This window comes from Lineus longissimus, chromosome 8, assembly GCF_910592395.1.
Source record: "Lineus longissimus chromosome 8, tnLinLong1.2, whole genome shotgun sequence".
Lineage (NCBI taxonomy): Eukaryota > Metazoa > Nemertea > Pilidiophora > Heteronemertea > Lineidae > Lineus > Lineus longissimus.
The window spans coordinates 2,600,240-2,615,086 of record NC_088315.1 but is presented as its reverse complement, the minus strand read 5'-3'; the positions used below and the strand labels follow the sequence as shown (position 1 = coordinate 2,615,086).

Genomic DNA, 14,847 nt, shown 5'->3' with positions numbered 1-14,847 from the left:
CCAAGCGAGCACCTGATGTTCCATCAATTTAGAATTCAGATCACATTGCAAATTCGCTGGTATACGCAAATGAAACATAACGCCATAGAAAGGTCACGAAATTATCAACAAAGAAACATGACGGGCTTTACATGTAACAGGAGCCATTTAAAGACGGAGAAAGAAATTGCCGCCTACGTGGTTCGAATTAAGGAGCAAGCACAAATAAAGGAAACAACGAATCCTATTTCGTATAGGTTCTACGAGCTAACCTCGTGGTCTTCGCTCTCATTACCAGTGAGTGAGCGCTTCGAGGTGGCCGCCGGGACGCCGCTGTAACGTTTTAGGGTGTTTCCGTTTCTGAGTGTTCCCATCATTGTTTGGTCGCTGCCAGACAGACTAACACTGACAGACAGACTCCTTGAGAAACAGAACGGTCTAGCATCTCAGAACTCGCCCCACCAGTTCTGTAGGTGAAGGTGAAGGGAAGAAGGATCAGATGGCGCGGGCAATACGGGTGTCGTTCTCGTTAGAGTGATATGAAGTTTGGACCATATTGCCTTACAGTGCGGCACTCATAATGAACGTGTTCATTTCAGAATTAATTAATGATTTTACCCACTACCGAAAAGTCGAACCTTTCCACATTCCATGTGTTCAAACCCGCTGCTTGCTCAAAAGAAATTGCAAGTGCTGTGACGAGATAATTTCACCAACAGCTGATTGGCTGTCGACGAAATGACGTCACGATACCTAATGCTTTGTGTTCAAAACGTTTTTTGTCTCGTATTCTCATATTAACGGCCAGATCTTATGTCTCTTCCATTTTTGTTCAGCCACTCTATGCAACAGGGGGATATCGCGCAGCTGTCCTTAAATTCGTCTTCGGATGCAAGATGGCTCTCACCACAGACCGGCCAAAGGCCTGCTGCACTGAACAATATTAACTAACCGAGTGAGATACTAGTAGTTCTCCATTTAATCGATATAGCAAATAAAACAACATAATTCAAATTTCTCGTCCAGTGTACATTTAGGCCTTAAACAGAGCTCGGGTACAGATCGATTTTTATTATTTGCTCTTGCTCAACTGTGCTTAACCTCATTCCGTGGGGATTGGTCACATGTGTTTCCTTATTAAAAGGGTAAGCTGATATCTATGGTGTGACGAGGTTGGTTTTGTGTTCGGCGTTGTTTCATCCTGCTGCATCTACCTCGGTATAGCCCAACGAGGACATCTGGTTAACCGATAAGCAGTATTTCAAATTTGGATACGGGCAACACAAGCGGGGTAACCTTGATCATCTCCAGTTTTGAATGTGACTTAAGGATAAACGTGACAACCCCTTTCAAGACTCGATACGATAGTGTAGGTGGTGTTGCCAATCTTTAAGCCGTCGGGACACTGTCAACGACTTTTTCAAGGGTATTCAACGGGGAGAGGTGTCTTCTGGACAGGGAGCGAGTGTCGAGATTTCCAGGTAAGCTTATTTAGAACATTACAATGTTTTTTTCTGAATCTCAAGGTCGAGACACTTGGCCGCCTCATTTTCGTATAGGGCTCTGATTGCCACGTCCCTTCACCTGTCTCTAGACGGTCTGCGTATATACTTACTTCAGCATTTTCTTTAAGTATTCTTAAGGTTATTGTTAGTTCTGCAAATGCATTCTGACCATCTTATACACGCCATGTTGGTGGCTATTCGAAATAGATGGATAACATCAAAGTATAGCCATCGATACTTTATTTTAAGTCTGTGTAACTTTTTATACCAAGAAATAAAGGGTATGGTGTTCTGCTTAACATAACAACTATCGCACATTATGTACTTTCCAGTACTTGCATACATTCTATGATTGTCATAAAAATCCATTATAGACCTATATTAGTTGTTATTTCCAATTCGTTGTTATCCCGGCGAGCTCAATGAGAGAAAATGACCTAATTTCATATATATCGCTATCATTACAACTTATCTCTGTCCAGTTTTAACCATAATGCAAGTTTTTAAAAAGATACAAATGCACCTGGCGTGTATGTCCATGGATGGATGATGTTCTCTTCGAATTGTGTTTACGTAACCTACGATGCTGCATGATTGAAATAGTCACATCAGGTTTGAGTCAATAATTACCATCATTGTCATTAATGAAGTGGGCTCTTTCTCTTGAAATTGATTTTGATGTGTCTCGAATAAGACATGTAAGCGGTCGAACGAGACCAATGGTCCTTGTCTGGGTAAACTGTAAAGTTGCTTAGGTCACCGTAAAGTTCGATGTCGAAATCTTCTTGAATCATTATATATTTCAAGCCCAGAGTAGAGTAGACTTATAGTTGTTTTATCCACTTTTGTAGCTTTCATGTTTTCAATGTCTCCAAGACCACATGGTGCTCGGTCGATTCTCCTTATGAATGCCCATATCACAGAATCACGGCCAACCTAGTGATTCGCTTCGCCCTGGTGACAGCATGGCGGCTATCAGATTCTGGATTCTCCTTATGAATGCCCATATCGCCATATCATCTGATTCACCCGGTGACAGCTTGGCGACTATCAGATTCTGATAGCTGTGTCGACAATGTGGCATCGATCGCTCGGCCAGGCCTAGAGCACGATGCCAGTATAGGTCTCACTATTGCCGCATTGAGACTAAGGTAACCTCCCGATCACTCACTTTAATTACTATCATTTTGTGTCTTATTTCTGTTGGGATAAGAGGTTGGTTTTTGGACCTTGTACTCTTAGAAATAAATTTGTTTGAAGTTTTGAAAAATTATAGGAATTGTTAGCCAATTAAGGAGAAATTGTCCAATACAAGCCAGTTGCATTGTGTTGAAGATGTCTTGTAGAGTGTGTGATAAAGTTTCCAAGCGCCTAAAGGTTGACAGTCGGATCGATGAAAAACACCTGGTCTTTCGCAGGGGTATTAGACATGAACTGTAATTAATTATTCAATAAATACAGCTAGATTTATTGGAGACAGTACCGTGATTATTTTTGGTCTAACATCGTAAATGCTTAGGGTTAAATGGGTTAAGTTGAATCTTCGAATCGATTGTAAACATTCAGTTCGTAGCATACATCAACTTGTATGCACATAGAGGACTGGAAAAGTGCAATTGACATTGTATCTCGAGTACAGAGATGATATATTTTTGTGTCATTGCATCAACACATATATATAAACTGATCTAGACATAATGTTTCTCGATAAACTGCGCTTAATGATGGGAATCAGACGATAAAATTAACAGAACGAGTACGCACGGGGTGTGTTTTTTTCTCCTAAATTGGCCGGGGATGCATTGTTTTAGTTGGGCGCTATGACTATGTAACTGTCCAGGTCGTCGCAGACAATTGAAAATTACTGTTGATGGTACATAAATAAGGCTTCGCCTGGCGCAAAACTTCAGTTATGTCAGTGGTAACATGTCCCATGATGTCTGTGTTAATGAAGGAGGATGGTTTCCACTGAATGCGATTTGAAGCGATATTGCTTTCCAGCGCTTTGGCTACGGGGTCTGTCGCCTAGATACGAACAAGCGATAAAACGACGACTCCATGGGAACCGAGGGTGTGGACGAAGTGTTTAGTTGCAATGTCACGTTTGGTGTAGTACTCCCGCGGCTTTACCCCAGAAAACAAGCTTCTTTTCTATAATAAGGTCGCCTGTTTTCAGGTATTTTCAGGTGGTGTTCTATCCGATCCATATTCGTGCACACATTTTTCTCTATATTAGGCCTACTGTTTATTAATACCACTACGTGCAGAGTGTAACAGTAATGTATATCGGCATTTTTTATATTCTGTCAGCCCAATGAAGAAATTTACACTGTAAATATAGGCCTATGGTCTATTCAATTTTTTGCACATTAAAATGGAATCAATATAAAACAGCTGATGAAGCTTTCACGTTCAAATATTAGGTGTTTTCATTGATAACCAAATGGACGCCATAAAGCTTTGCTCTGACCACGCCCCGGGCTTCAGCCAGTAGTCCCTACATCATGTACACAGTCTGTAGCCACAACCATATTGTGCAATTTCCGAACTTCTACAAGGATTGTCGTTTCGAGTGTGATGCGTGCCATATGGTATGAGTATTATAGAAAGTCCTCCAGAATACATCATCTTCTCAAACGCCTCTCCACACTCCACAGTTAATTACCGATAACTAAATCGTAAACATGCATGTATGCATTTCTATGACTTTACAGGAAAGACTCAGAATTCGGGTAATTTACCACATGAATATGAAATTTATATGCAAGATCCTATAGCATTTGGCTACGTAGTCATACTAGAATCATGTCAGCAATGTATAACATACGCGAACATTTGAATACTCAGTCTCATCTTGAAAATTTGTTTTTGAAATGGAGGGACAAGTAATGTAGACCATCGACAGCGTGGTGAGCATGCTTTAAACCAGATGCCGAGTCGTGGCAAATATCACATCTCGACAGCTTCCTCTTTTGATAACCACACCATCTTCTCACCAACCATGCCAGGACATTTTTGCAGTAGTAGGACATAGGCCTATATCCAGCGCAGTGATAATGCAATAGAGTAATATCTTCAGCAGAAACTTCCTGTATGATGTCAAACTGTGCATGCTTCACGTTCAAACGACTCGAAGAAATTGTGAATCTATCACGATGTCGGTGAAAACATTGTTAGTGGGGCCGGCCTATTTAACTTGTTAACAACTGTACTTCACCCCCAGTTAATCATTTTCGCTATCTCTCCTTTCATTTCCAGGTAAAATTTGGTTGCCATCTGCAGTGCCGGACCACTTAAGAATTCTGTTTACCTGATAGAATCGAGGATGACGTGAATGGAGGCCGTAAATGGTGAGGTAGTGGAATACAGGGACAAGCCACACAGTGCCTAAGAATTGATTTTGAACGTATATGGTAAGTCATTCTCCAAGCAGATATCTTATTCAAGCCAGTATTACCTTTCATGCTGTAAAGGTCCCTGTTCATCATGCATTGCTTTCTCACAAAAGTAGCCACGCCTATAGATTCGAATAATGAACGCACTTTAACGCCCTTTTTATGTACATGTAGAACTGTTTCAAGTAAAAAGTTTTAACCATGGCTTGAAGTTTCGCATCAAGATTTGCATTGAAAGTCTTGAAATGGCTGATTCTCCGCCATTCGGAGTCAGTGGCGGCCAATTGACGGCATCAATGTCATGCGCGAGGGGGATGATGCCAAGGATTACTTCAATATCAACGCTGTAAACAAGCATAGAGTGGGAATTTTAATTGACTATACTCACATCGCAGGTGCAACTTTTGAAGGCGAAAGTGCCACATGTAACCCATTCTAATCCAAAATGAACCATCACTTGAAGTGGTTTACATAAATTACTTGAAATATATCATTGATTCACCCGGCCCGAACCGTGCGACAAGTTTAAAATGAAAGTATTTTCATTCGAATGGTAGCCTACAAGTATAAACATTCTGTACAAACCACACGCGTTGGATGGATTTTTAATTAGCCGCCATTTTGGTACTTGAGCGTCAAATGTTTTCCGGTTCTAAAACATCGCTGTCTTCACCGATTCTTGTGATATTTCGAGTTTGTAGCTGCATAATGACCTGCCAAAATCAGAAAATTACCCATTCGCTGCTTTCTTCACGAATAGGACGTCTCATCTTACACAGACATAATCACACCTTTGCGATTAGTTTTATTCTGAAGACTGCACCGGTGAAGCAAGATTTGGGGTTTCTAGCGAACATAACGATAGGAATAACTTTTTGAAGAAAGCAGTGAAAGCAAACTTGGATAAGACAAAACTCTAATGAGACGTCGAACTTGCGCTTATAATTGTAATAATCATAACGCTTCTCATTCATAGGAGGCAAGATTACCTGGGTTGAGGGATCGAAGGATATGATCTCACAAAGGACGGACTATAGAAAAACTATTTCATCACTGTAATATTTCTCATTCGTCATGACTGCTGAAAAATCCGAACAACCCAAGAAGTCCGAGAAGTCTGAGAGTGAGGCGGCAAACTTGATCAAGAGGAACCGACAAGAATGCGCCTGCCCGTGTTACTGTTTGCCAAAGCGCTACATCATCGTAGCGTTGTGTTTCTTTGGTATGTTCGTGATCCATGCCATGAGAGTCAATGTGGCCGTTGCCGTGGTCACCATCTTGGATGCTGAGGCACATCTAAAAGTGGGATCGAAAAAGGCTCAGTTGACGGTACGGAGATTTTTAATTTCCTTTTTTCCCTCTCGATCCGTGTCCCTTCTTGATCACTGGTCAGCTAATTCTATTCTTTCCTGTCTCTACTAGCATAAAAATGACTCATATTTCCGATAAATTGTAACTAGTGCTCAATCTTCAGTGGTGCAAGTCCCCTTCACTCATTTTTAAAAGTCTCTCGATCTCATTTATTCTGGCTGAATCATTCATATCACATGTCAACACGGCTTTCTATTCTACATTCTGAAAACGTTCTATATCTAGCCAACCAATACAACAAATTCAACTGTAAGTGATCCTCTCCTTGCTAGCCGTTCCTCTTATCCTCTTCGTATAGCTTGATTGTGTCACTGTTCTTGGGGTTTAACTCCTCCTAATTTTTATCACACCATCTCGTCTCCCTTCTCCAACTCCTCGCCTGTTCCCAAATCACCCTTCCAGTATCAGGTCAGCTGGTCAACTCCTCCCCAATTTTGGTGTGGCTACCTGTTGCCCTTTTTACCTGAGCTGACTCAGCTGATGAAATAAACAGGCGAGAGGAAGGCAGGTTAAGGTTCTAATAATTATTTACATTATATATTTCTCTAACCTGTGCATTACTCTTACATTTCCTTGGTATTCCTTTTTTCTCATATGATCATATTCAGTTTTCTTCCAAACAATCAGCAAAAATATATTTTTGGCCGGCCAAATGTAGAGCCTGGCTTTTAAGGCATATATACAAACACCAGCAACGTTTTTCTGAGCGCGGTTTAACTGCAGTTTAAGTTAAATATCATCAAAATATATAAGGCGAGCTTATTTATTTTTGCTATCACCTCCAATATCAAAGGGAGTGTTTGTCGCAAAGGCCTACACAATGTATTATCCATACAGCAGCTGATTCAAAAAGATGTAATGGAAGATATGGCACAGTGATAAATCAATGCAATGCATATTGTCAATCAAGCGGAAGCAGCATCTGTGACGAGCGAACTAAAACTCACCGAGTATCTTACTAGGAAAACGCTTTGTTGGCTATTGTTCGATATTGCTGAGAATGCTTTGTTAGTGCATATTTAGCCATTATCATTTGACTTAAAAAGTATATACTATGTCATTGTACATGTATATGTATTCCAAGAAATTGATAACTATTATTTGATCAATTTATGGTTGAAAGGCGTAAGTTTTGCCCAACTCTTCTCTTCCTCAGGCATGTCTATATGTATTGCACACCTTTGCTTTGAAATCAATCAGATAGGCATAGAATAGAAAAAAAATGTTTGAAAATTAATACCTCTGATGTCAATTATGTGACAGCTGCCATGGCTGCGGCGGATGGTCTACGACACAGACACATGGCCTTGGTACGGCCTATCAAACCTACACTCCGGACACAGTGGGCCTCCTTCCTCCCCACAGAAGGAAGGAGGCCCCCATCTTCCACACAAAGAGTGAAAAATTAACATGGTTTTCCATTTTTTTCAGCTACCTCAAGTCAACTGGGACTCCCGGATGGTCGGTTTCCTCCATAGCATTTTCTACATTGGCTTTCTGATCACCCAAATCCCGGGAGGATTCCTTGCAACAAAATGTCCAGGTCACAAGTAAATATACCCGCCGGTGAGAAGGTGGATGAAAATCCATCCGATCCCTTTCGGATGAAGTTTCATCCACTATCTTCCGTTGAGACATCTTCGACATTTCGTGTCTTTTTGAAATCGTCTTGTAAACCGATCGAGCTTGCTGCTTCTGTTGCCGAGAGTTTGGGTGTAGTTGGTATTCTAAATAGGCCCGTAGACGTTCAGGTAAACTGGGTACAAACATCCTTTAGGCGCCCATAGATTTGTACCGATCTGGCTATTGCCATCAAAATGCCGTGAAAGTTTAGCTTTTCTTCTTCTAATTTCTAGGATCTACGGGGCGTGCATCCTGACCTCCGCGTCACTGAATCTCTTGCTTCCGGTTGGAATATCCGAGGTCGGGTATGAGTTCACTTGCGCTGTTAGGTTTCTACAAGGCCTCAGTGAGGTAAGTATAAGGACGGAAGAAGAGCAACGAATGCAGAAAGCAGTGAGTTAACCATGATCATGATTAAGTGTAACGGGCTTCCCTAACACAAGCTTTTTCCCGAAAATGTATGAAGTCATGGAACTCCCCGCCAACGCTTTTTCGCGATTCTGCACCGGAAATATATACTTTGAGTCAGCGCCTCGATTTTGTATCCGGTCACGCATGCGCTGACAAGATTCTGCAACGGTAATCATTCATGCACATGCACAACCTGATACTTCCAACTTTCACCAATCACTCAAAGTCATCAAAAGAGTAGGCCTACATGCAACATTGATCAAGTTATCTGAATATCTGATGGACCTATTGTTTCAGGGCTTTGCTTTTCCGTCCCTTTACTGTATATTGCGACACTGGACCGTCCCACACGAAAAGAGTCAAATGGGTGGCTTGGTCATCACAGGTGACAAACTCTGGGATGGCTTCTCAAAGGAATAGGGGTTGTTTTTATTCCCGCTTGCTGGTGGTCGATGGGAAAAGTTTATTAGCAAGCTTCTGGAAGTATTTCATTTCATGATGTCTGGTGCAAAGTTTTTGGATGTTTCCGTTTCCAACTGATGCCGAGTTTATCCCAACTACTTACCTGATGTAGTCAATTCCTTCCCTAACTGGTGCAAAGTTTCTCTCGCGTTTAATCGGTGTTCGGCCATTTTGCTTGCTTGCCTCTTCTCTCCACTCCCGATTTTTCATCGCAGGGTTTTAGCTTCCCAGCTCTCTACTGTATACTACGTCACTGGATCACGCCCTCTGGGCTGAGCAGTATGGCCTCAATGACCGTGACTGGTAAGTTATTGCGACAGAAGCAATACTGGATGCAATAGAAACACAACGCAGCACAATTTGGACTTTTCACTAATACATGGAGTGACTCACATGCATAAGAGTTGAAGCCACACTGCTGAATAACATGCATGAAATATCATATCCATCAAAGGAATTAGAATTGAAACTTGCCACTATTAGTTATGATGCGAAGTTCAGTTACCAACGCCATGCCAAAGAAACATACCTGCCAAATGTGGTACCATCTTAGAGTGCCCATCAAGAGCTTTCCAGCGAATTGCCATGTCACTAGGTTTGAATACTCATGTAAAACGGTTCGATTGGAAGACTCTTGATGATGAGTGGTCAGCAAAGATAAGTTAATGGACAAAACTGCTGTTAATTTCGTTCTAGGGGTATACGCTGGCGCCATCTTCGGGTTTCCCATATCAGGGTTCATCACACATTACACGGGATGGCAATACGTCTTCTATATATTTGGTGAGTTGTCTTCTTTCTAACGGAACCTCCTCAAGGAAGTAAGGCAATAAGAAAATGGCAAGACGTCGTTGGTGCCAATGGTGTGGTCTCTCAGATTCTTTCAAGCAAACTTTGCCTCGCCTCATACGAAGCAAGATATAGTTCAAGATAATTCAGTATCCTGATTGAGGTATATAATGATATCCGAAAGCGATAGTAATTAAAAGCGAGAAATCGATACCAGTATCCTTTGAACAAGCATCCTGACTCATCGATTGAGGAGAATTCAGTTCGGTTAAAATTAATTTAAAAATGAACTATTGAACAGGCGATTGATATGGAACCTTCAAGTCTAATGAATGTGTTGTCGCCAATGACATCGTTTGATGAATGGCCTCGTAAGCATCGGGCAACCTTAAGTAATACACAAGGGCTTCGAGAAACCTTTGCTCGAACGATCTTTTCGTTCTTTCTAGGTGGAATCGGAATCGTATGGTTTCTATTCTGGCTGATGCTGGCGTATGAGAGGCCAGCATATCATCCTTATATAACTCCAGAAGAACTGAGCTACATTGAGACGAGTCAGGGCGAGACCGCGATTGTATATCAGGTAGTCTAGACATTTTCTATAGCCTCAGTCGAATCGGCGCTAAGTAGAAGGTCCTGTACGTCTTGGCGTTTTATAGATCCATGTCTTTCCAGATGTTAAAAATGCACATGATGTATATAAACTAGGGGACAGCTAAGTTAGGAAAACATCAAACTTTATTTCTTGTTAGCTCCGAATATCAAACCTGTACATAGCTTAGAAATCTCCTACTAACAGGAGAAGACCCGCGAGCCACTTAGAATGAGCTTATTTGTTTCGATCAGATATGTTGCGCTGACGATATACACGTACAGTGATATCTGTGAGGTCCGGAAAGCAATGATGTCGTTGTTAGCCAATGTGGAGGAGCAGCCTCTATATAAAAGGTATGCGCATCTTGCGCAATCGGCAACCTCTCTGCTGACCTCTGATCAACGATAACAACCCCAGCCTTGAAGATATACAATCTTTTGCAATAAATTCAAGTGACTATTGTCTATTCCAATGACTATTGGCTTGCAGGACGAGAAGATTCCATGGCGTGCCATCCTCACCTCAGTGCCGGTCTTCGCTCTCTGCGTCGCCCACTTCGCTCGAAGTTGGATGTTCTTCCTTCTTCTCACAAACGAGCCAACCTATTTAAACGTTTTCGGTTACAGCATAGCACAGGCAAGTCAGAATGCTTGGTATTTCCCGTATTCTTAACAGCTTTTTGACTGCCAAGAGCCAAGATAGAGCTTACCCATCAGTCAGGTCTCATTGACCATTAGTTATCCGTGTCGAGTCAGCTCTTTTCGAGAGAGCGCAGTCCAACCACGGGAGTACAGTGGACAGAACGACTTCCAGTAGCAGGATGATTAGTACCTACTTAATTACCTTACTAACAAAAAATGATCAAAAGTTACTGCTGGTTTTGAATTACAAGGTGCGTGTGTCAACAACGGGGCGTCTACGTCGTCTTACATGTACTCTCGTTGCACAACAAATGTTCGTCAACTTTGATTTGGACTAAATTTCTTAAAATTTCAGAACGGTGTCTTATCCGCCATACCTCATGTCATCATGGTGATCATGTCCGGCATGAGTGGTCACATTGCTGATTGGTTAATACGAAATCCAATGTTGTCTACCACTCAAGTTAGAAGGCTGCTCACGTGCGTGGGTAAGCAAGAAACGTTGTTCTGTTGGAATTTGAGATTTGGACGATCGATGAGATCCTAATAAAGCAATGATGCCGTTGTAAGCTAATGTAGAGAAGTAACCTCTGTAAGAAAGGATACGTGCATCTTCCGCACTCGACAATGACTCCTGTGACCACTGATCAACGACACTGGCAATATTCCCGGGCAGCCAAGCAAGCACGGAGTCGGTGTTACCGAAACTCGGTGATCTGTTAGAACAGGCGAAGGTTGCCGAATGTCGGTGATCTGTGAAGAGTAAAGTGTTGTTGGTGTCGATCCCCAGTTCGTGAACCATTTGCTTCATGAGCTTAATGTTTGCCTGATTCTCTCTTACATTTCTCACCACTTTTGTCTTCCAGGTTTCGGTGTTGAGGGGTCGTGCTGTTTATTCCTTTCATTTATAGAGAATGGAAACTTAGCCATGATCTTCTTATCAGTCGGTGTGGGATTCAGTGGGATCTGCACATCAGGTAAACTTGAGAGAAACCGGTGGTGATCATTGCGACAATCACTACAAACACCAGCAATTACCCCTCCCAATATTTCTTCGATTTAATGAATTCAGATCGAGCTATATTAACACTGAAACCGGCGCTTAGCGGGAACCACCCTTATATGCGTCCGTTTCACCAACGCATGCAATAGAAGCTATGTTTGGAAGCAGTGCTGGGGGAAATAAGGTATTTACTCGAAATGACGCAGTACCTCAAGTAGACCTGGATGTAGATGTTGCGGATGTTTAGTGACGATGTTCTTTCTTGCTTGTTTCATCAGCATTATTGTGTTTTGAAGGTTGGCAGATCAACCACTTGGACATCGCCCCACGGTATGCCAGTGTCTTAATTGGGTTGTCTACGGCATTCGGGACAATAGGGGGTATCATGGCTCCGCTTATTGTCGGCCTTATTACTTATAAGCAGGTGAGTTGATTAATAACTGAGTCAGTATCGAGCCAACTTATACTAAAATTGACCAGTTTTACGACTGATGGCCCAATATTTCGGTGAAACATTTTAAACTTAAACGACCATGAACTGCAAAATAGGACCGCGACTTCCACGAATGAGTAGCTAACAAAGCAGAAAAAAGGAAATACAAAAAACCTCTCTAACACTGTCATTTTCTTCTTGGCATCTCTTCACCTTTCTAACACGCTCTATCATTTACGAGGTCATCATCTTCACTTTTCTGAGACTGTCATTTTCGTCTTGCCATATCTCTTCGCCTTTCTAACACTAATGTTCGTCCTGTCATCTCTTCACTATTCTATCTTTTGTCTTGTCATCTCTTCACCACCTCTTTAGGGAGAACTTTTTAAGTTAATGCCGAATGACCCCGACGTCCGCCGCGGGGTAAGAATAGTTTCGGTTTATGACCTTTTCCATCTTTACATTCATCGGCTTCAGATCAAGTTAAGAGTGGAGTGTCACTTGAAACAGCTTTTTGGAAACTGGTGGAATCCAGGACCAACGCTTTTTTGCGCGCTGGGGCGGATCAAATGTTGACATTGTTTGAAAAATGTAATCGGTTTCCCGAAGAGAATGGGTATCAAAGAAGTTCCTAATCACGACGAACACCCTGGATATCAAACTTGGAAGCTTCAGCCAACTTTAATATTCGACACTATGGCAGCAGCATCCTGGTTGTTGCCCGCTTCAATAACCTTTATACGGCGTCCTTTTTCACTGCAGTACATGTAGTAATCGCGCAGTTACATTGAATAAGGATGTTGAGAGCAAAAAGCTGATTTCTAACGAAAATGGTGTCAATCTGAATCAACCTTTTGTCGACTTTAGGAAAATCCCGTTCTACTCTTCAGCGTAGTCAACAGCGCAGTTTCATCACTGACGAACTTTCCCGTTATGTTTTCAGACGATCTTTACGTGGCAGATGTCCTGGCTCCTGACTGGTCTAGTCTTATTTCTGGGAGCGATATTTTATGGGCTCTTTGGATCAGGTACGTCAGTGGGAAGTTAGTCATGTCAAAAAAGGTCGTCCGATGTGGGTTATAAATGCCATAAACTGAAAACCTTTTTTATCTCCAGGCGAAAAACAGAGCTGGGCTGTGCCATCTCCGGGTTCGGTAAAGATAGCTTCACCAGTGAATCCAGTGGCCACTCCTCCTTACTCTACGGTTAAGGCCCAAGTTGGAGAGGACGACCCGAAGGCGGAGAGCTCGGGAGACGAGAAGACACCCATTGCAAATGGCGTTGAGGCTGACGGGTCGAGGAAACGCTACGGATCAAATAAGACCGAATAAAGTGGCATGTTGTATTTCACACCAAGTCGAATCGTGTTGGATTCCCCCCCAAAATGCCGTTACTTAGAAATGGACAGATATCGGTCTATCCAGTGGTTTCAATAATGCTCCCACCGTCATATGACGGAGGTCTGGAGTAAAGAAAGCCTAAATCTCAAGATGTCATGACTGTCGGGGTCGGCGTAATGCAGTAGCCTCATGTAGTAATCATCGTAATGTATTTTGTCCTTGATTGGTCATCCCAGATTTCAGGGAGCTGTGACAAAGATGCGCCAGGACTTTGGTTGTGGTGATTGTTGTCACATGTCAGAGGGGAACGTGCAATCCAGCCCTGTGGTTCTCAAAAAGCTTAGTATCAAATGAATGTGTAATAGTGTGCTACTCAATTTGTCGTTCGTAAGGGTTGCAAAACCTTCTTGGTCTCTCTGTGATGGTAGCGTGGTGTACAATATCGTTTATGTATCGGGATCTGATTGTACACAGCGTCTTGACATTCAGGATGCCGAAATAATTTCGGGTTGAGGACGTATGGACGCCAATAAACAGCGGAGGAGAGATCTACCTAACGCAAGTGTTCATAAAACACTTTTGTAGCGATCCCCGGATGACCGGTGAAGAGAAAATCACAAGTGGTAAGAATAGCATTCCGCGACGTTACTATTTATAGCTCACAAGGTCATTTGAATAAGATATTGATGACGTTTTAGTCACGTGACAGTCGGACATCGACACTTATTTCTACGCATTTGAGCTTATTTCAAAGTCAATTATCTTTGACCCTGCATTGTTTTTAGCATGAATGATACCATAGAGTCAGAGAGAGAAATATTTAGAACAATTATGTAGTATTTACAACACTCGGACATGTGGCAGATTGAATCTAACTGCCCCAGTTAGAAAGCCTGAATCCATTACGAAACCGCATATTGCCTGTAATTCAGCGATGGGGAAATAGAGGGCAGCAGCTGCAGTGACGTCATCTTCGCGGAATGCTATTGGCCCAAATCACCCCCATATATATCCATAGCGAAAGGGGTGTTTGGGATATGAGGCAACACAGAGGGTCACTTTGCACATCATTTTGAGGTCTTTGACAACCTTTATCAATTGCAAAGCGAGGGGGAGGCAACTGTTATGTAGATTGCAGACAGATATATTTTCATACAAAACTTTTAAAATGAATAAAAAAATGTGTAACTCTTTTGGTGTGTTATAGGCTGTACAGTGTTTGCTTTTCGTCTTGTGCCAAATAAAAATGATATGCCAAAACATTGAGGCGTTCCTTCGCAGTCATTAGGAAAATTTCGTG

At 42.1% G+C, this 14,847-nt stretch overlaps 1 protein-coding gene across 4 annotated transcripts; it reads left to right on the top strand.

Moving 5' to 3' along the window:
• Positions 1-1,010: 1,010 nt before the first annotated feature.
• Positions 1,011-14,816, top strand: LOC135493056 (vesicular glutamate transporter 2-like). Of its 4 annotated transcripts, none has more exons than XM_064779916.1 (16): positions 1,011-1,460; positions 4,743-4,897; positions 5,856-6,208; positions 6,476-6,499; positions 7,682-7,800; positions 8,107-8,224; positions 8,962-9,049; positions 9,443-9,529; positions 9,985-10,118; positions 10,620-10,766; positions 11,127-11,259; positions 11,638-11,748; positions 12,071-12,198; positions 12,583-12,630; positions 13,151-13,235; positions 13,324-14,816. In XM_064779916.1, exons 3-16 carry the CDS (start codon positions 5,954-5,956, stop codon positions 13,536-13,538), a joined length of 1,692 nt encoding a protein of 563 aa, XP_064635986.1. In that variant the 5' UTR covers positions 1,011-1,460; positions 4,743-4,897; positions 5,856-5,953; the 3' UTR covers positions 13,539-14,816. The 4 variants fall into 4 exon arrangements, with proteins under 4 accessions (XP_064635986.1, XP_064635985.1, XP_064635987.1 ...); XM_064779915.1 differs by lacking the exon at positions 8,962-9,049 and adding an exon at positions 8,582-8,669; XM_064779917.1 differs by lacking the exons at positions 6,476-6,499; positions 8,962-9,049 and adding an exon at positions 8,582-8,669.
• The last annotated feature ends 31 nt before the right edge of the window (positions 14,817-14,847 follow it).

What these genes read in the sequence shown, in the direction of transcription:
- LOC135493056 (XM_064779916.1), top strand. Translation starts at nt 5,954, where the DNA reads ATGACTGCTGAAAAATCCGAACAACCCAAGAAGTCCGAGAAGTCTGAG. An exon ending in CGAAAAAGGCTCAGTTGACG is followed by an intron (nt 6,209 to 6,475) that starts GTACGGAGATTT and finishes TTCTATATCTAG; the next exon opens with CCAACCAATACAACAAATTC. An exon ending in ACAAAATGTCCAGGTCACAA is followed by an intron (nt 7,801 to 8,106) that starts GTAAATATACCC and finishes TCTAATTTCTAG; the next exon opens with GATCTACGGGGCGTGCATCC.